The sequence below is a fragment of the Carassius gibelio genome, chromosome A17 (assembly GCF_023724105.1).
Source record: "Carassius gibelio isolate Cgi1373 ecotype wild population from Czech Republic chromosome A17, carGib1.2-hapl.c, whole genome shotgun sequence".
NCBI classification, from domain to species: domain Eukaryota; kingdom Metazoa; phylum Chordata; class Actinopteri; order Cypriniformes; family Cyprinidae; genus Carassius; species Carassius gibelio.
In genome coordinates, this window is record NC_068387.1 from 14,552,790 (window position 1) to 14,575,000 (window position 22,211).

Genomic DNA, 22,211 nt, shown 5'->3' on the forward strand with positions numbered 1-22,211 from the left:
GGGGCTATTGGACTCTGATGGTAGATGAAAAAATAATCTTCTAGAATTAATTCACTACACCAGGGCTGGGCAACTGTGCTGCCTCCAACCCAAACACACCGGCCTGTTGCTTTATCGTGATCTTGAAGACACTGATTAGCTTGTTCAGGTGTGTTTGAATCGGGTTGGAATTAAACTTTGCAGGACAGTGGCCCTCCAAGACCGAAGTTGCCCAGCCCTAGAGTACATAGCGCAAAATGCACAGTGCGTTTTTTGGGACACAACTAAAAAGTTAACAGAGCAATTTAAATTGAAGATGCATTATTACCAATTATTTTGTCCAGTTTTGCCCCAATGACAAAAACAGTCCCAAACAAAGCCAAAGCACAACCATTTCAAGTGAGCAACGTAGTACTGCCGTTCTCTCCCAGAATGAATCACTGGCTTTGAACAAATCATTTGAGGGAATGATTCAATGAATCAGTCATTAAGACAGTTAACTTGTTTTGTTCCTGAATGAACCACAGTTTTTGAACAAATTCTATAAGTGAATGATTCAATGACTCACTTAAAGACAGTTAACTTATTTCATTCCTGAATGAGTTAAAGCTTAGTATTAGAATTATTTAATTTTAATTGTCTTACCTGTGACAAGGAAAGTACATCGGCCAGCTCCTGCTTCATTTTTTATGTCACAAGTGTACGCGCCGTAACCCTCGCGGTTGAGGGCCCTTACATGGTATTCCGTCTCATCCCGAGTATCCAACTGGCCCACTGTCAGCAGTCTGGTGCCCAGCTTCCATTCATAATCTAGTACTTTTGAGGGGTGGGCACGTAAGACCCTGCAGCTCAGTGAGAATGGCCGGCCCAGACCTTGCCTGATCTCTGTATACACCGGCTCCACCGTGGGAGGATCTGAAAAAAGAATGCGCATTCTCATCAGACACAAATCACATATTTACACCAGAGTCAATAAAACCAATACAAATGACAAACCTGGCAATTTGGAGAGATGAGAAATAAAACGGTGTTAAAAGTCTTTCAAAGACTTTTCAAAAACCACAAAAACAGACAGACATCACAGATGAATTTGAAAGTTTTATACTCATTGCGATGCAGCAAAACAGCAGCAAAAAATGAACAATTGCTGACTCATTCACTCATAAGACGGTGACCTGTCATGAATCAGTGATTCATGGTGTTGCGAGCCAACGCATGCACATACACCATGATGCACACCATCAGAGAGCACAGCCTCGGGAGAGCATCATCTAATGTAACATGATGTCCTTAGAAGGGCGCTGGCAACTGCACAGCGTTTGCACTTTTTCTGTCTGAATTTGAGAATCATCCCGTTACTGTAGTGCACAGCACTTCTATTAATGTACGCTGAGAGCCATACACTCTTACAGAAAGTGTTTGATGCACAGAATTCACACATTCCACTTTTACTTCTCCATCACATACAGTACATACTACACCACATCTGTGTAAGCTGCAATAAGTATTTATAATTTGGACATTTTCTGTGGCTTTAATGAATTATTGTCAGGGTTCATTCATTAACTCTTTTAATTGCAGGGTTAATGAATGAAAATTTCATTCATAATGATTGCTATGGCCCTGGAATATCGTCTTCCAAAAAGAATGAATTTTTCCTGAAATTTTATCATCTGTATGGTTATCTAGGATGTCTTCAGTAGATGAATAGAACAGTATAGGCAATACAGAGATGCGGTCCAGTAATTCAGACTATTCACACTTCACTGTGTGCTACACAAAGTACCCCTCCATCTCAAACCCACAGTGGCATTTGCAGCGTGCTCATCTCAGTCCAATTTCCCAAACTCACATAGAACGGCACATATTTTTCCCTGTCTAAAAGTGCTGGAAATCAAAAAAGAAAGTAAACTTACTGTACCAGACAAAGATTGAATCTATGCTTCTTATAATTTTAAAGACACTGAAATGAATTTAGTAGACAAAGTCTACTAGTGCACTTTAGAATTTTATAGCTTTTTTTTTTTTTTTTTTTGATGATGAGGACAGTGAATCGGAGAGTGAAGGAAAAACATATGGGCAAGGCTGTTGGAAAGGTGGTCTAGATTATTCTGACTCATGAAGTTGGTAGAGAATGACATCTGATCTGAACACAGTTTGCTGAATTGATGTGTAGAGAATAGTAGTAACAACAAATAAGCATGTCCAAACTAGTATGGTATATAAAAATGAGGAATGCACTTTAAATTGATTTTTAAACACATAATACATTACTGAATAGTGTACACACTATTAAAAAAATCAATTTGCTGAGTCAACTTAAAAAACTTTGTTACCCCGCTGCCTTAAATTTATTGTTAACTTAATTTTTCATCGTGCGTTTTTGAGTTCAGATTTCAGATTAGTTGGAAGCCAATAAACCTAAATGTTCTTGTTGTCTGGACAATTTATAAAAAAAAAATTTTTATGTCTACAAATAAAAAAATAATAAGTTGAAATTGTTCCTTGTCAGATGTTCTTGCTTCCACTAAAAACACAAGAAATCGTACTGATGGACAAGATAATTATATTTTAGACAAGCTTATTTAGTTGTGCTTTTCAAAAAAACAAACAAAAACAAAAAAATAAATAAAAATAACAAATTGTCAGAAAAAAGTCATTTAATCTTTTTATACAAGCTAACAACTAAAATTGTAATGACAAATTAAAAAAAATGCAATTGTATTAAAGTGCACTTATTAAGCCATTTTAAGGTTCCAAATATTGTTTAGGGATTCTCATAAAGTAGGTTTACTTGCATGGAAGATCAAAAAAATGCTTTCGTTTTTTTCAAAATATGCATTTAATATCACTTCATTTTCCATCATTTCTCAAAAGATTAGTTCAGAGCCGTTCTGAGATTCACGCTCTAAAACTCTCCTTTCCGTGAGCCTACTCTGCTCTGATTGGTCAGATGACCAGGCTGTTGTAATTGGTTTATCATGTAGAGCGCATATCAAGTGTTACAAGTAAATACAGAACTATGGCAATGGCCATAGTTTTGTATTTACTTGTAACACTTGATAGAAAACATAAAAATCTTTTATTTATTATACTAACATATTGTGATACAGTGGAGCCAGCTGGTCTAAATAAACTGTTTACTGAGCCATCTTCCAAGAGCAAGTGAGATTAGAGAAGCAGTGTTCAGTAAAATGATGGGAACACAAAAAAGATTGTACTGCTTTGGTACAGTGGAAAAAAAATATTTTTAACCACTAAATCTTTGCAGCCTCAACTTCCAGATGTGAAAATAAAACAAATGTTACTTTCACAGCGTAGGACACAGCATCTTCTCGACATAATGTTAACCACACAAACAAGCTAGACTTTAGCAGTGTACAGGGTGGGTGGGTTAAGTTATTCACGGCCAATTTGAAGATTGTTTACATTCACATACAGCTACATTACACACAAGGTAATATTCTAAATGGCATAATAATAGGGGCACTTTAACTTAATAATAACAATAATAAAAGCATTATCTTATATATAAAAAAAGCTTTGTGCTTTCTGGGTTGAAATAAACATCATTTTTTTAGGGAATGAGAGAATGAAAAAGAAAGAATAAGTGGACTGAAGCATTTATTTTGAAATAACAAGAACAAGCTTTAGCAATCATGACATTTAGAGCAAGTCTTTCTAAAAACAGTGGTTTGTTCACTTTGTTTCCCCACTCCAAATGGCAAACATATGGAGGCTCCACGCTGTGAGTGGATTACATTCTGTGCAATATAATATCTCTTACAGCTGAGGTCAACAGTTCAGTATCTACAACGACTTTATTCAGGCAATGATGCGAGCCTGGACCAACCGCATTTTGTCATTCTGAATTTCACGGCTGAGTTTCCCAAACTGAACCAATTCCTGCTGACATGTTGCCAATGGATGAGGCTTTGATAGACTAGTCATGGCGGTTATCGCGCTGTCAGACAGGTGACGGTGGGCAACAGTGTGTATTTGCAAATCGATTTTCAGCAATATGGGTAGAACAGGAAAATAGATTTGCTGAAATGGGATCAATTGTGTATGCAAGTAGAAAGAAAAAAACAAACAGATAAATGACTTGTTGAAACATTACAACAAGAGGTTAAGAACAGTCCCAAATTGCTAATAAATGCAGTGTACATTGCACAATATGGTAGCACACTGGATGTGTACACATTTTAATAACAGCTGTGTATCATATTGACTCACTGCATGGTAGCAAGCTGTTATTGAGTAAAAGCTTTATGTGTTTTTTCAGCAATATATAGCTGCAACATGTCTGAAGTCTACATCAATTGAATTTGCAAGCAATTTACATTTAATCTAGTGAATGTATGAGTGAAAAAAAGATACAATGAAGGTTTATTTTATTTATGGAGTTTATCCATTATAGATGGGCTGGATCATGAAAATTGTGTGCTACATACATTCCAGAATGGAGACCAAATTTTTAATAATGAATATTATTATAATTATAATCTAATCAACATATAGGGTACACAAATATGGCCCAATCAATATGGCAAAAAACAACAAAAACATTTAAACATATTTTAAACTATGGCCAAAAAATACTTACGCATAATTCAAAATGGATTTACATATATATACATGTTCTACCAATACTTTTTTTTTTTTTTTTATGCCTATACAACACAAAACATGTCCCTGAAATACTATTTGAAATATGTTTTGTTATATGAATGTTGAAAATAAATATATTTTAAATTCAACAAATTATTTTATTGAGCTTCACGGTTTATAAATTTAGCTTATAGTTTGTCTAGATTTTATTTAAAACATTTTTTATTTTTCGCCAAATTGGAAGTGAGCATCAAAAAGCATTGTCCGAATGTCCGAAACGAATTTCCGAATCTGTAATTCATGCAATGTCCGAACTGTTAGAACTCTTGTGAACGCGTTTCAAAGCAGCAAGCACATGAGGCGTTCTTCTTCTATGTCTTGCATTATGGCAGATCGCAGATTTATAAGTGCATTACCGCCACCTCTCTCTCTCAAACGGACATTGCATGAATCAGAGAAGAAAAAAAAAAACGACATAAATACTGTTCAGTTTCTTGCACAGACCGATCGTTTTGTGTCTTTACACATCAATGTATCATCACGAGCCCACATTTTGGATGCCCTGGAGGTAAGCAGATAAACATAAAATTTTCTTTTTGGGTGAACTATCTCTTTAAGAGACTTCCTATTAAAACTTTTGAATCATTTGTATCAGTTTCTACATCATTATTAAGGCTCTTAATTGCAAATAGATGACTGTTTAGCAGCACAAAAACATTTGTTTCTGACCTGTGTGAGATATTGTTCTGTAACAAGCAATTACATGACATAACATGACAAAAGGCTTCTGTATAGATGAAAGTGATAAAACCTATTCATTAACAAGTCCCTGCAGAACCCTCTTTATAAATCTGTGTCCAGTATTAACTAAAGCAATAATGTAGTTTTTTGTTCTATTTTGGTAAATTTCTTAGGGGTATAAAAGCTGGACTTGATGCATGAATGGTGATAGTACTTTGAATTGCATTCAGGACTTTTGCATGAGCATACTCTCTTTTTCATAAATTAGTACTATTGGGAATAAATTAGTTCTCTGCTAATTAGGCTGGCAGCCAGTTTTCAAATGCAATACTAAGCGAACATCGAGTATGGAACACTGTTATTGTGTCATCCGAGTAGAGGAATATTCTTCTATTCTCCAGCGCCTATCCCAGTTCCACACCACTAATCAGGATGCCAATTTCATCCCCTCGTAATGAGGACCAACACTGCTCTTATATTCCACATCAGAATCCCTATTTGCATATGAGCTGTCCCAGTGTTTTGTCACTTTGAATAAGTTTCTGTCGTCCAAAAAATCTCTCTTGTAGCAATTTCTCAAAGGCTACATCAGTTCTACTTAAACCTTTTCTAAGTTGCAATTACTTATCGATGAACCTAGATGGAATCTGTGGGTTTTTATTGCATTGTATGCACTTATTTTAGGAACAATAATCTAAATGGATTTAAACATGGTAAAATGTTGAGAATACTATACTTATTTGTAGCAGAAAATGTAATCAAATTAGTCAAACTGATTACCGTAATAAATAAACATCCAGAGTTGGGCAAGACATTTAAAAAATTGCAGTACATTATTACAGTATATTACGTAAATGGAAAAGAATAGATTTCTACATTAACTTAAAGATAAATAAAGTCTACACGTAGTCCTATACACTAGTGTTTACAAGTTTGGGCTCAGCAATTTGTACTCATTTATTTATTTAGAAAGAAATTATTACTTTTATTCTGCAAAAAAAAAAACAAAAAAAAAAATTAATCAGAGGTCACAGTAAAATACATTTATACAGTATGTCACATATAGATGATTTCAAACAAATTTTTTTTTTTTTAAAAAGGCTCTTTCCATTCATCAAAGATTCTTGAAAAAAAATCAGTTTTACAGTATAACGTGTCGTGCTAATTAAATTGGCACAACGAAGGAGTATTTTCCAAAAATTAATTATAAATCATCACAGAATACTGTACACAAATGTTTTTTCTACTAAAATTTTGTAAACAATGTTGCTGCAACACAACCTGCTACTTATAAAACAGAACTGTTTCACTACTGAAAGCCGCATGATTAAGAACAGAATCGCTTCCACCTTGCTAGCAGATTGACTAGTTTCAGTGACACTATTGCTGATCACTGTGGTGGAGGATGTGTGGAACTTTGTGAATGACGCTCATTCTGATTCAGTGAGGAAAAAATCTTCTCGAGGAGTTTCTTCTTTTACCCTGCAGCTTTGAGAATGTGAAGAGGAGAAGGTGGGTTGTTACTGTCAGGGTTTAACTGCAATTATCCCTCCATTAAAATATATTAGATCATTAATAATCAGTCAGCCTTGCCACATTTAGATGCAATTAAACCTTACTTCAGTCCAAGGTGTTAGAAGTCCAAGGTGCACGGCAGTCATATTCATCATGTCTGCTTAACTAACATGACGATATGAGAATCCATCATCAAAATCTAATCTCATGGTAGAATTAACAGTCCCACCACCACCTCTCTGATAAAAAAGAATCCCCCCTCCCACAATTCTACAAATAGAAGCTCCTGCAACAGCAAGCCAGGCTTTCTGCACTGTAAGACTGAGAAGACTTGTAGTGTAAAAAAAAACATCACATTCTAATTAGATAGACTCAGCTGTCGATTAACACCGCTCCTGAAGAAATGACAATATAAGCTCACTTGATTCACTCTCTATTTCTCCCTCCCTTTCTGTTATTGTTTCCCTCCTTTTTTTGGTCTAGTCCACCTTCAAATGCATGTGAGCAATGACAAGAGTGCCAATTGACCTTTACTGCTGGCAGCTGTTCACCTCTTGCAAAAAATCTTATGTGATGAGGTTACAATTCTGTCACAGTCAATGGTTTTGTGGCAATCATTGTCCATCTTGCATGGATCAGTGTGCGCTTAATTCTGGATGGGTAGTTTTTGCTGGTACATGATCTGAAAATGAATTCAATTAACCCCCTGACTGGCGAACGTTGGCCATGTTGTGTGGTACAGAAGTTGGGGCATCCGTGTCAACACTCCACAAGTGACAGGAGATAATTGGTTTCAAGTGCTTAAAAAAATACTCCAGTTATACTTGTATTTGGTCTGGACACTAGATATTTGTCAGACCTCTGCTTCCAGTTATTTTTGTGTCCATCATAAAAATGCAGTTATTTCTGGACCGAACTTTGAATTGCACGTAATTGCATCAGACATACAGAGATTGTATGAAGGGATAGTCATATTACAGCAGACCTTACCACAGTGACAGTGGACAGAGGAAGTTCTCATAGTGGTCCTGGCATGGCCAATGTTTTTTTTATTGAAAGGGATGAAAGTAGGGATGAGGGAAAATAATTATTGGGAAACAAGTGGAGGAATGAGATCAGGAATGTTACATGCCAGTTAGTTTGGATGCAAACTATTTTGAAGATGGGTGTATTTTGATACATGATTCATTAGGTCATTGGGCCAAAAAAATAATTAACAAATATTATTATAAACTGGGCTGTTGAAATAAACCAAAATTCTGACAGTTCAAAATAAATTTAAAGCTCAGGTCATTAGCTCAAAAAAAAAAGAAGTAAATAAATAAAAGATAATTTTTTAAACCCTTATAATTAAATTTTTTTCACTAATTTCCCATAATTGTGAAACTTTGATTTCTTGAAACAGCAACTTTATATTTCACAACTTTATCATTCATAATTGTAACTCTTTCTCACAATTGTGATTTTTTTTTTTTATCTCCAAGTGTTACTTTATATCTCCCAGTATGACTTACTATCTCGCAACTGGGAATATGTCTCAATGATGAGAAATAAATTTACTTAGTTTCTCTTCATTTTATATATCACCTTTATATATCACAGAGGGACTGTATTTCTTAGTTTAAACTTAATTTCTATTTCTTATAATTTTCTCTGAGATTTGCTTCAGTGTGAAATTAATCTACAAATGATTACTAATATCTATTTCTGCAAATAAGAGGTGAGAAAGTATTTGAATATCAAATAAATAATACACTTCACCTTTGAACCAGCCAACAGTAGTCCAGATGAGCAAGGAAAATTTCATCTCCAAACTTGGACACAGAGTCATCGTGTCTGTTGCTCTTCAGATGTCCTCAGGCGGTTGATTTTCAACCTAGCATTCCATCAGAGCTTCAAGGTCAGTGGCAGTCAGCCTGAGCATTAGAGCGAGCTGTGGTTTTTGAGGAGCAATTAAACCGAATGCTAACAGAAGGCTGAGAGCTATGTATGCGGAAAGGATGATGCTGGGGTCGTCTTGTTAACATCAGAGCCAAGAACAGAGACTTCTATGGAGATCAAACTCATCCTTTATGATGAAAAGTTAAAGCAAATGTCTATTGCAGCTTTTGAAAGTTTGAATGGCTGTACCTAAACTAAAGAAATGTAATCATGGAGACACATTCAAATAGCAGTCACATGACATATAAATCTGTAAAAGGTGCCCTAGAATGCAAAAATCACTTTTATAAGGTGACTGAACAAAGCTGTGTGGCCACAGTGTGTGAAAACAAGCCTATAATGGTAAAAACCTACTCACTCATTGTTTTATAATCCCAAAAAATCATAAACAGTCTCTCCACACGAGCAGGGGCGTCGCACCCGTGGGGGATGTGGGGGTTTTAACACCCACACTTTTCCCGGTGAGAGGGTTCGACACCCGCACATTTTCTGCAGTTTTCCCGCAGTTTTGCACAAACGCCTTACTACAATCGTTCCTCCGTTTCTCTGACCGCTCTGTGTCTGCGCTCGCCGCGGCTGCCTCCTCCCCCCTCCCTCTCAAACTTGACACCGGCTTTGAGTGTGATCGGCTGATGATTGGCTGTTCTGCCTTAAGTCCCGCCTCTCTTGGGGTGTTATCGGTCAGCTCGTGCTGAGGAGGCGGGAACTTATGGTTATTTACATCTCCCTTTTCCAGGTACTTTGAATGAGTGTTTATGCTTTAGAGGTTTTTAAATAAGCTTGATATGTGTTTGGGAAGATGTTCTGTTAATCGTTTTGTTGACATGTCCAGTGTTTTCGGTATTATATTTCGTTTTTTAGACTAATGCTAATTGCTATTATTGGGATATTGTTTGCATACCTGTTGAAGAACTATGAAATAAAAGTGTATATTATTTTAATGTTTAAAAACAGTAAATTGTTACATTATTTATACCACCAGAGAAAAAGCTTTGTGTGGGCGTTTTTTTTCTCCCCTTTTCTGATTTTGCGTTTTTTTCTCCCCTTTTCTGATTTTTTTTTTTTTTTAATGTAGGATTATTTTTTTCCCAGCCAAACGCTGCAATCCGGAAATCCCGCACAGTGCCAGAGAACTTTAAGGCCTGCATTTTGTACCCCTCTGTCAATGTGTTCATAATTTTTATTGTTTATAAACAAACCACATCCATTCCCCACACTTTTGAAAAGCTTGCTACGCCCCTGCACACGAGCAGTTCCAGACGTCATATTCGGTGAAAGTCCCGCCTGTTTTTGATGCTCTCTGCCCTATACAAAGCCCTGAGTGAGAAGCATTGGCCTGTCATTGGTGTTCTCTTGATGTAGCAGCTGGAAATACAATGTCAGCGCCAAAGAGCCATTTAAAGTGTGTGTTGGGATGCACCAACGAACATAGGAGTCTCCAAAGACTGCGGAGGACACGGTGGTTACATTTCATTTTCGAAGGAAATGTCAAGGAAAAAAAGTCCTATATGTTTGTGCTAACATTTTACACCAGACTGCTCACAAATGAGGGTCAGTTTAGTGCTGGAGCTGTGCAAAGATTGCTTCTGAAAGCAGGAGCGATACCAACGCTTTGTTGCGAAAATGTCCAGACTCCAGACAAAGTAAGCATCACAAATCATATTTTGTTTTTAAAAAAAAAACAGATTCTTTGCTCTCTGTAAGGCTAATGTGGCTAAAGCTACCATTGTCTCTGCCTGTTTTCACTAATACTGCCTTCACGTGCTGCCAGAATGATCATGAATAGGAATGTGGTAGTTAAAAATTGCACTTTGAAGCAATGTGGGGATCAGTAACATGGTCACCACCAGTTAAACCGTAACACCGGTATGTCCGCGATCATGAGCTCTTGAAGCTTTGCACTCTTCTGAGAAGGGAGGTGGGAGCATCATCTCATTTTCATTTAAAGATCAGAATCCAGGCCAAGAAATCACCTTGACCTTGAATCTCTAAATCAGTTCATCTCTCCCAAAGTGCGGAATCTAGGTGTGATGGTAGATAGGTGCCTCAAATTTGCAGTCACTGGGTCCAGCTTCTTCTCTCTTCGCTCTTTATCAAAAATCAAAACTTTTCTTCATGGAGACTGCTATACTGCTACTAAAAAACAGTGGGTAATACAATTCGACAATGAAAAATTCTACTGTAAAGTTATGGTTTATTAACGTCTTCACCTACCACAACCCTAAACCTACCCTTACAGTATTGCAAATACAGTCATTTTGTGTTATATTCGCGGTTGCAGCTAGAAGGGATACAGCTACATGAAACCAACAATAAATATTCTTTTCTACCAATTAGATTGCGTTTTTATTAAAGTCTGCACCTACCCCAACCCTAAACCTACCCTTACAGTAATGCAGATACATGAATTATCTCTGTTTAGCATGAGAAAAAGGACGCAATATTGATGCGCAGTAAATTCGGGTAGGAAAATCTGACAGGTAAGATAAAATTTCAGGACAACAGCTAAAATCGAGGGGTAAACGAGCCTTTGAAGTGGCCGGCCCATCACTGTGGAACAAGCTCCCACTCTATATTAGATCTGCCTCCACTTTGTCTGAGTTCACTTTGTCTGCATTACATCTTATATTAAATTATGTATTTTTCACATCTATCTATCTAAAAAATAATTAATACATTTTGCATTGCTTTAAATATGGTGTTTACAGTCCATAGAGCAGCTCTGAGTAACAGATGGATAGATCAAATCAAATTAATAGTCTTGATGTATATACTGTTCAGAAATGAGTTTCAACTGTTCAGCATTTAATTCTGTCCAGAAATGATATCATACTGATTAAATGCTGATGAAAAAAGGGGAAAATCCAAGGTAAGTTAGCAGATGGCCCTCAGGCATTAACCTCTGCACTAGTTGTTCTGTGACGCAAGGGCAAGAGTTTCATTTTATTACCAATATAACAAAGTAATGCAGATTTGAAACGTTCTGACAGAGCGAAATCCAGGGCAATCTCTCTGATGGACAAAAAAAAAAAAAAAAAAACATCCTCCAGTCCTTGCTTACTCTCACAAACATGCTCTCTCTGTACACTCGCCACACTTTCTCTTGCACTGTCATCATTCCGCCTCTCTCTTTTCCTCCCTCACTCTTTCAGCATCTGTCATGGTTCTTTTATCCCACCTTCCTTCTCTCTCTCTCTCTCTCTCCGTTTCTCTTTCTCTCTCTCTTTGTCTGTCTCCTCCCCCGCAGTTCTAGAGGCTTGCTGCAGAACCCATTCAGCTGTCAGACCACTGATTATCCACTGGCATACATTTGTGCCTTGGACTTCTGCAAGTAATGACTGCAGCATAAGGATTACCTCTGGACCTCCCCTCGACTATTTAACTGCAATCATTCTGTCTGTGATGGAGGGGGAGGAAGTGGCCTTTGTCACACGGGGAGAGATGACATAAGTTAGAGTGCTGGAGAATGAGTCATCAAATACAGTTACTCTTTTTGAGTGGCTAATGTTTATGCTGGCTGGGCTTCTGCTGAGCAGGAAATGATGGCTTTTCTAAAGAGCTTGTATCTGTCATTAGACTACTACTAACAGGGAGACGTGTAACATATATGGCTGCTTCAAATGGAGATTTGAAGAATGTGATTAAAGGGACAGTACTCCCAAAATTGAAAATTCTTTTTTGCTTAATCACTATCATGCCATTCAAAATAAGTTTGACTTTTTGAGTCTTGTTTCTTCTGTGGTATTCAAAAAGAGAAATGAGAAATCATTTTTCAATGTACTTGGGAACCACAAAAGTGGTGCACACAACCTTGCTTTATTCCAGATCTTCTGAATCATAAATGGTTTTGTGTGAGATTCAGACTCCAGTGAGCTGCTGACATAAGAACCGCTGAGACTGGATCAGTGAATCATTCAGTTTGGTTTGGTGAACTGAATCAAATGATTCAATGAAAAGATCTTCCTCAAAAGTATGTTTCATTCACAAATTAGACATCACTACTTCTCTCATGAACACACTGAGGCAAACTAGGTTGAGATGTTTAAATGAATATTAACTAAAATGAATAATAACCTCACTTAAAGCCATTGTACATCCAAACTGCTACAATACATACCACAACCAAGGTAATGAAACTTTGCCAGATTCCCATTTATCTGTTTCGGATTAAACTGACGACATTTTGTAGCACCTCAATTCTGCAATAGCGCAAATTTTTCCAATGCATCAAAGTTGCTTTTATGATACTTTTCCAGTGCTTGTATGTCCTTTTAGAAACTTTATAAGACTCTGTGTAAGTAAAAACACATGACAAGTCATGTTTGTGTGAAGTATAAGCACATTTCTAAATGGACAAAAGTGCTGCTGTCTGCATAAAAACTAAAATCGAACTGCCAAGTAGGGTTTTTAATTTATTATCATGGCCCAAAAAGCAAGTGACAATTGACATGCGTTTGCCTCACCAAGAAAATGATTCGATTTCAAACAAGCTTTCATTTTATGTAGAAATAATAATAATAATCCTAGAGCAAAGTATGACGGGTTTAAGCAAATTTCATGAGACGGTCTACAGCTCTTGCAAGATCTTGTGTTCATTAGTTTTCACTAAGCCCGTGCAATATGTAAAGGTCAGGATTATTTGATTCACCTAAATAGGACATAATGATCACACATGCTGAATTCATAGTAAGGTGTAACAAAAAACAAAGCCCAGGGAGACCAGGCAATTACACAGAAACACAATAAAAGCATTGAATCGTGGCTAACAAACAAAATCACTGACTCAGAGCACAACAGGAAACACACAAAGGCTATTTCAGACCAATCTGGCCCTCTAGACAAAAAGAGATTCTGAACACATTAGAGAACTAAAATGCTGACACAAGATATATCGTGAAGTGTTATTTAAAATTCAAGCCAGAATGATTTTTTTTGTGTGGATCCATACAGTTTTAGCAATTATATCTTGAATTGGTGAGTGCTTTTCAGCTGGCTGATGCTACATTTTGTTCCTCCAAGCACACGTTTTCAATGAAATCTGTCTTCTAGCAGAATGCACTGTTAATGAAGGCATACACAGGTCATTTAAAAAAAAAAATCAGTGGAAAAAGTATAAAGTGTGTTTAAGTGTGTGAATTGCCCTGAAATGCAGTTCTTTTACAAAGCAGACCTGTCATGCCATACAGTAGAGGTAAGAGCGGTGGTTAAGAGAACAATACTATCGACAAGGCCAACTGGATAAAGGACTACATACAATCTGTCTTGAGAAGCACTTCATGTGCCACTACTGTTTCTAACACATGTCCATTAGCGTGCAAGTTATTAACAAGATGACAGGGGCATTATGGGAAATAACAGATCTTTCTGACATCTCTAAAATGCCAGATACTTAATTAAAATCTCTTCAGATAATTTAGGTGAAGTGTACGCAATGCATCTCACTTGCATTATGAATATAATTTGATATTTTATAATCTGTAGGAGAGAGTAAGGTATGTATCCATAGCCAGAACATGTTTTTTTTTTTACTTTCTGCATAAATGAAATAATCATTATAACTTCTTTCTATCTGACCCTCTCATGTACCTGTCTTTTTTCGAGTCAAAGTCCTTTTCAGTAATTCATTCATGCTATGCTATATTAATATGGAATACATTACATTGCATTAACCTCTACACCTGTGCTAATTGAGTCTGTGAGTCTTAATGAGACATGCAGAAAAGATCAGCATTGTGCATCGCTCACCAAGGTTGTCTGTAATTACAATGAATGATGCTTTTTTCATTTATTTCTACAGAAAATTAATGGTTTGCCAATCAACCATGACAGAAATGCGTGTTCTAGCCTGAATGTAAGTTAATTAGGTCCAGCTAAAGTGCATGAGAAACAAACAAGTCCATTACTTACACAGCACTATGAGCTCCACAATGGCCTCTCGGGGTTTGACGTTGAAGCCGTTGTACTGGCTGGTTTGGCAGCGGTACGTGCCGGCCATCTCGCGGGAGACATTGACGATGCGCAGAACTCCGTCATAGCTTTCGGTTTGCATGTTTCCATCCGGCATGGGTGCTTCTTTATCAGCACGGGACCAGAGGATGATGGGTTTGGGTTTGCCGGAGACCAGGCACTGCAGATCTACTGTGTCACCCTCCTGAGTGACTAATGGGGACTTTTCTCGTGGGACGGTAAGGTTGGGTGGAACTAGAAGAGAGCAGATGACAATCACAGTGATGATATCGTATTCATAATGAGCTATGGAAATATCACAGAGCATCATTTTACTGTACAAAACATTTTATGTAAAAAAAACAAGGCCTTAAAGAAATGGACCAATCCAATACAAGTCAACTGGGTTTATTACATAATGAAAGAAAAAAAAACTCATAAAGAAGAAAAATATACACTATACACTAAAAAATATACACTATACACACAAAACACATTAAAAAAAATTTGTATATTACACTACTCAAAAATTTGGGATCGGGAAGATTTTTTCAGTGTTTAGTGTCTTATTATCACCAAGGCTGCACCAAAATGATTATATTTTGAAATATTTCTATAATTTGAAATGTAATTTTGAAACTGTTTTGAATTTTAATTTTGAAACCGCCATTATTCCAGTCTTCAGTGTCAAATGACCCTTCAGAAATCATTCTGATATGAAAAAAAATGACAATAAAAACTATATATATAGTATTTTTATATATATTTGTCTACTTTCTGCATAAATGAAATAATCATTATATAGCAGTGGGACTACTGTTCAAGGTGAATAAACGTCTAGTTATTTGTCACAACAGATATAATATCCGTATAAGCTTTGCCATACATTAACAAAGACATCCTGTCAGCCACCAGGTGTTGGATAACAATGTTTCTGGCTGGTTTTCACCGTCAGACATCATACATGTATGCAGACAACAGGAAGAAGACAAGGTTTATGTTCTTCTACTGAATCCAGACAACAGTCTGGCAAACTACCGGCTCAGCTCTATGTAAACAAGGATGTTGTCACCTTCTTCCTTTGGTATCTTAGCACGGACATTGTGCAAAGTTTACTGGGTTTACAGGCTTGATCTCTGTTGCTTTGTCATGGCAACAAAAGATTGAATATCACTTTACACAGACAAGGTTAGTAAGCTATTCTACTACAACTTTAGTCTATTGTCAATACATATGTAAATACTTTCATGCAATAATTATAAGCTGTTTGTAGTTTAATGTTTATTGCCTAGCCTCATCTTCTTACATTGTAAGAGTTTTTTTTCTTTAACTAGGAAACGAAACAAACATATTTTCTGTTGTAATGGACAAATGCTATTGACAGATCCTTGTATTAAATCCATACCATTCCTTCAAATTTTGACAGGCACTCAGGACGTCTAGGTACAAGGGAATGTGTGTTTCCACATCAAATCCCCAAGTGACTCAACAATTAGACCAGAACACTTTCCATCAGCTATCCTGATTGAGTCCAGACCTCAGAAACCGCAGGGTCAGGTTGACGTGATGACATGTTCTGTGAGACAGGTCAACTGAAGACATCAACGTCCTGAACAATGCCACAGAAACATCAGTTCCTCTGGAATTAGCCACTGGGGTGCCACACAGGCCCTTTCCATTAAACATGAATCTTACTTTACTGTACATAAAGCATGAGGACATGAAGTGTCAAAGGCTCCATGGCCCACTTCACAAGCTCAACACCATTAATAAAAGAGCTGCATGAAAACATGGGCCCTAGTTGGATAGTGAGGATGAGTGCATTCTTTTGGGGTTGCCTTAAAAAGCAGGAAAAGACTTAATACAAGAAATGGACTGTCATAACGAAACCTATCATGCACATATGAGATGTGGGATATGAAAGATGATGACAAAGACAGATAAATACTGTACAGTGAGGAAAAAATAATTTTTTCCTCCATTGGAGATAAAAGACAAATCTATATTCTCTCCTACATAAGGTGAGGGGGAAAGACAGATTTACATAAAGGGATGGTAACGAGTATAGGACAAAAAAAAAAGACAAGAAAAGAGGAGAACAATGCTGAATGTATTTCCGATTGCGACTGCAGGGAGCCTGGTGGGAGAGAGATCGTGCATCTGCAGGTTGATTAAGCATGACTTCTTTAGCAGACCCAGGGCAAACAAACAAACAAACAAACAAACAAACAGAGAATATTTTGCATAATGAAATGAGACAGAAAAGAAATCACATTACCCATTTTGGCTACATCAAAAGGCCTAAAACAGCATTATCTATGTTTTTTGATGGAAAAAAAAACCTTTCAGATCGACATTTGTATTATTAAAATGTCATTAATGGGGGAGGCTGAGATTATTTTGTTTTATTGAAGCAATAAAACCATAATGTGCTAAAACAGTCTGTAAAAAAATATTAAATGTAATCACTGTAAAAAACTGATCTTAATCATAAATAATTTTGAAATTGTACCAAAGAATCTGACATCCTACCATTAACCCCATTTTCACTGCAATTTATTTTCATTTACTCAGTAATACATGCATGATTTGTAGTTAATCGCTTTTCATAATTAATAAATTAATGTTATTATAAGTGCCAAGTTTGTTCAAACATAGATATTCAAAGATTGATGTTCTTAGTAAATCTTTTTGAATCCTCACGGCAGTGATATTTAACGGCTTCAGGTTTATGAACTTGTGTATGCCCTGGTTACAGTATATTGTTATTGCTATTTTTGACTGAAACAAAACATTTTATTATAATTGAAACAAAGCATAACTAAAATACAATACAAATACTACAAGAAAAACTTAAACGAACTAACTGAAATAAATAATTTGAAGCAGAAATACTACAATTAAATACTCCACTGATCAGACTTGGAAAAAGGAATTAATGATAAATATAGAAAAATAAAAAATACAAAAGCACACAGCACAATTACTGAAGCTTAAAATAATAATATAATAGTATATAAATAAAACGATTTATTTTTATATTAATCATTTAATTTGAAAAAGAAAGAAAGAAAGAAAGAAAGAAGAAGAAAGAAAGAAAGAATAAATTGGGTGGGAGGGTGGATAGGACACAATACATAAATGCATCAGAGTTAATAGTGTTATGGATTCCATTCTGGGGTAGTCATTTGGATATGTAGGTTGGGCAAATATAGTCAACATTAAGCAGATATAAGTAAATAAAGTTTAAATACAATGTAGCCAGAAAAAAAGGGATTTTGTCATAATAAATGTATGAAACTGATGCAATGCAAAATAATTTACTATGCCATCTCATAGAGATGATAACATTGTTAAAATTGTCCCGAAAGAGGAAAACCAGCTATTACCAGTAAAGGACAAGAATAACTCACCAGTGGTGGAGGAGATGTTGACGTCTATGCTGATCTCGGGTATCCCTCCGTTCTTTAGTGAGGCCACACAGGTGTAAGTGCCAAAGTCAGTAAACTTGAGGTCGATGATGTCCAGGTTTGTGGTTCCTGGGGCTACGTCTGGGTCAGTCTGGGTAATGACCATGCGCTCTGAGCTACGCAGCGGACGGCCGTTCTTCAGCCAGCTGAACATCAGCTCCTCAGGCGGCGTGGCCTCCACCTGACAGGATATCTTCACCTCTCTGCCGATCTGGATGTTGTCATCATTATGATAGGGGTCGGGTGTGATCCAGAACCTGCCCTTCTTCAGAGCTGTGTGGACAGAATGAAATGCGACTGATTTAACATCAATGAAACATTCAGCTCATGGGGATATTTCTTCAGCTTTGGCCAATTTTGTCCCTTTCAGCTTTTTGAAAATAAGTCTTAAGACATACTCTCATTAGATTATTTTACCATTGAACACACATACTTCACAAGGGAATTTGGTTACATCTCATGTAATAATGAATCCAATCTATTGTTGGTCTTCTGAATTTTCGTTCGTTCGTTTGTTCACTTTGCTATTAGGCCGTCCGGGATAAAATGCACCCCAGAAAAAAGTAAAGGACGATTACATCCTTTTTTCAAACACACACTGTAAGTATGTTACAGTATGTCGCGATGACACGATGCTCGCGGAGTAAAATTATAATTTCACAATAAATCATATTTGTTTTGCAACGAATATCTTAAAATACTTTATCAAATTTTATTCTTTTGATTCATAACTGTTACTTTATGTCCTAACTAGTCTGCAGGAAAGGCAGGCTGTGACGTCATTGGCAGAGAGAGGCGGCAGTTGCTCAACCTCTCCAGAATGTGTACAGGTGAGATTTGTATCTGGGATACTCCGCCGCGGTATCCCGAAGCAATCTAAAATAGTCCGAATATAAACACTTATTATAGGTGCACCCTAGTGATTCAGGACAAGCCAAAAACACGGTTTGGAAAATATATTCATGTTGTACTCGCTTATTATATACATTTTTCTACATTTTGAACACAAACAAAGTTACGGACCGCAGCTCTGATTGGTTGTTTTTTACCGGGAGTGATGTATTTCTGCAAATGGCAATAGGACTACTGGGAGGAGCCAGAGGAGCTTGATTTTTTCACAGATTATCTGTCTCATATTTTTCATAAAATGTATGTTTTATAAAATTACTGTAGATGTAATCTGTATACTCATTTAACACCTGTTTTTGTCCAACTGTTAAAAAAAAATTATTGTTCAAATGTAGTGCAACTGAAATATTGTAAATATCATAAAATATCTTTATTTCATAAAAAAAAAAAAAATTATAGATGGTCTCCCATTGGTCTCAAAGTCCTGCAGTATTTTTAAATTTCGAGTATGATTTAACAAAAATAGGTTCCTGTAAGCTATCATGTCATGTTCCCAAATTTGAAAAAGTAAAATGCCAATTGGTATTCTATTTAGAATTTATTATGAACATAAGCTTTGGGTCAAATCACCATACAGCTGTCCCCCCCACTTTTAAAATGGCTGCTACGCCCCTGCTTGTGGGATCCCAAATCTCAAGCTAGCCATGAGCCAAAGCAAAACACCATTTCCAAATTATTTTAGAAAATGCTGTGCATCTGGCCCTAATTATTAATCAGTCACTGGATTATTTCAAAACAGCTTTTATGATATCTTATAAACCAATATAATTTGCCTTCACGCTGCACATATTAAAAGCTATTACAATCTGGACTCTTAAGAAAGGATGTTTCAAGGTGGACTACGATGCTGATACTGCCAGTGAATATTAAGAGAGAGACGGACGATAAAGCAGAGCTGCAACTTCGCAGGGTTTCATTATGTAAGGTAAGGTTCAGCTCGGCAGGCCTTGCCTTACTGGTCAATTTGCGACTTGATCTATAGCATAATATTGTGGTGAGATAACTGTGTGCTCTTTGGTGACCCCATAAAACTTGCAGGGTGTTAATGCTTTTGAGTCCAGTTCCTTCCCATGAGTTCTGTCATTATCAAAAAGCACTGCAGGTAAGCAATTACCAAGAGACAAGCTGCATAATCTTTCCAGAACATTTAAAGCCAGGCTGCTTCACGTTGAGCGTTTGAGGAGGATTTCTTACAGTAATCCGCTGTAATAACATCTCTTGAAATTTCAAAAAAGCTTAAAATGGAAATCCAACTTTTTGCTTCAACTTTTAATGAGCTTTCCAACAGAAGAATATAACAAGGAGCTCATAAGAGACAACATAATGGTTTCTCTCCACCATTTGCACCTGTGTTTTGTAACTGTTTGTTTTATGAAATGTCTGGGAAAGAATTAAGACTTCACCTTGAATTACTGCAATGCTCTGTGCATGGCATGCACACAATAATAATGCATTTGCAATGCTCGTAGATGATTCCTTTCTGGTGTCAAATATATGCAAAGGGTATTGGGGAATGCATTTCAAATGATTATGTTTTGGATACATCTTTTTTTTGTGACATTATAATTCGTTAGCTGTTTCCTCAGCTCAGCAATCAGAAAATATCATTGTCAAAATGCTCTTGTAACAATATATGAGAATCAATATTCCTTCTGACCAGCCCTGTAGTCGTGCATTCAGAGTGAATAGTCAGGAAAAGTCTTTTACTGATGAATATGTGGTGCCACATTTCTGTGAATGCAAAACAATATATATATATATATATATATATATATATATATATATATATATATATATATATATATATATATATATATATATATATATATAGATAGATAGATAGATAGATAGATAGATAGATAGATAGATATGTAGAGTAAATAATACAAAAAAAATGATTGAATGAAACCCACCATCTCACGTTCTCCAGGCTGTATTACAGTCAACATAAAGCTCTACCAACAAGATGTGAGTCCTCCCATTACAGCGGAGGAAATGCTTAAATACAAATCTGTTTTTAGCTGTAGTATGTCACCACTGCAGCAGTCTGCTAATATTACCGCCTCATCAAAAGCAACTGAATTCTCTATTATCCATTTTGTTATTTAGTGGAAGAATATGTCAAGTAGTGCAACGCAAGAGAGGATCATCGCAGGACCCGCTAATTTGAAAACAGCTTTACAGGCCAAGCTGCATCCAGTCATAATATCCTGTGGAATCTCACCAATGTGCCCTCGCATTCACAATACTGATGCTTTGCTGTGCTACAGACAACGGCGAATGTGCATAGCAATTTTTCTGAGAAAATAGTTTATGTGAACGACCATCATAGCGATTCAGGTAGAACGCAATTTACATATCAGAAATAAGATCAATTTCAGGTGCCATGAGTAGGGGGATGGTAGGACCAATCTTTGCATGCCTGTTTTGATTGCTTGGTGGAACATGGCCCAAACGGGAGATGATATCTCCTCTGTAAATAAATAAAAAGATGAGTTTCTATGGCAGTGTGCAGGCTCAGCAATACCCTTTCTTCTATCAATGCTCCTCCCAACACCCCAACTCCAGCTAATAAATATCTTATAAAGAACGAGTCAGGTTATTTTCCAGTTATCTGCAGAGCAGAACCTGCAACATTTGGCATAATCTGCTGAAGAGGCTCTGTGCTGGTACTGACAAGGCTCACTATTGGAGTGATAACTGGGGAAGGGTGGGGTGGGTTTTATTGATGATGCTGCCAGAGGGTTTTGGAATAGAGCTGTCAGAAAAGGCCTTACTCAGGGATGGCTATCTGGTTACTCCCACCTGGGTGCTGCTGAATGACGTCCCACTATGAGTCTCATCAGACCAATCTGCCCCCGTAATCACTGCCCTGTGTTTGTCCTGTGTAGGAGCTAAGCAAGATTATTCAAGACATTTCTTATATTAAAGGAAGCAATGGAAAACAAATTAAAATTCCATCATCATTTACTACATAATTTTCCTGTGTGGAGTGCATACAATTTTCATGCAATTATAATCAAGCATCAAAAGCACCATAAACAGGTAAAGGGATCAGAAATGTAATGATTTAATAAATCCTTAACAATTCCATTAGAA

The 22,211-nt window shown here is 36.6% G+C and overlaps 1 protein-coding gene across 2 annotated transcripts in view; it reads right to left on the reverse strand.

The window, feature by feature from the left end:
* LOC128031477 (MAM domain-containing glycosylphosphatidylinositol anchor protein 2) overlaps positions 1–22,211 on the reverse strand; it is a 125,431-nt gene that overhangs the window by 37,360 nt on the left and 65,860 nt on the right. For both annotated transcript variants that reach the window (XM_052619765.1, XM_052619764.1), the window contains exons 7-9: positions 18,147–18,476; positions 14,695–14,988; positions 625–894 (exon numbers count right to left, since the gene is read on the reverse strand). In XM_052619765.1, coding sequence (XP_052475725.1) covers positions 625–894; positions 14,695–14,988; positions 18,147–18,476 — 894 coding nt within the window. The remainder of the gene's footprint in view (positions 1–624; positions 895–14,694; positions 14,989–18,146; positions 18,477–22,211) is intronic.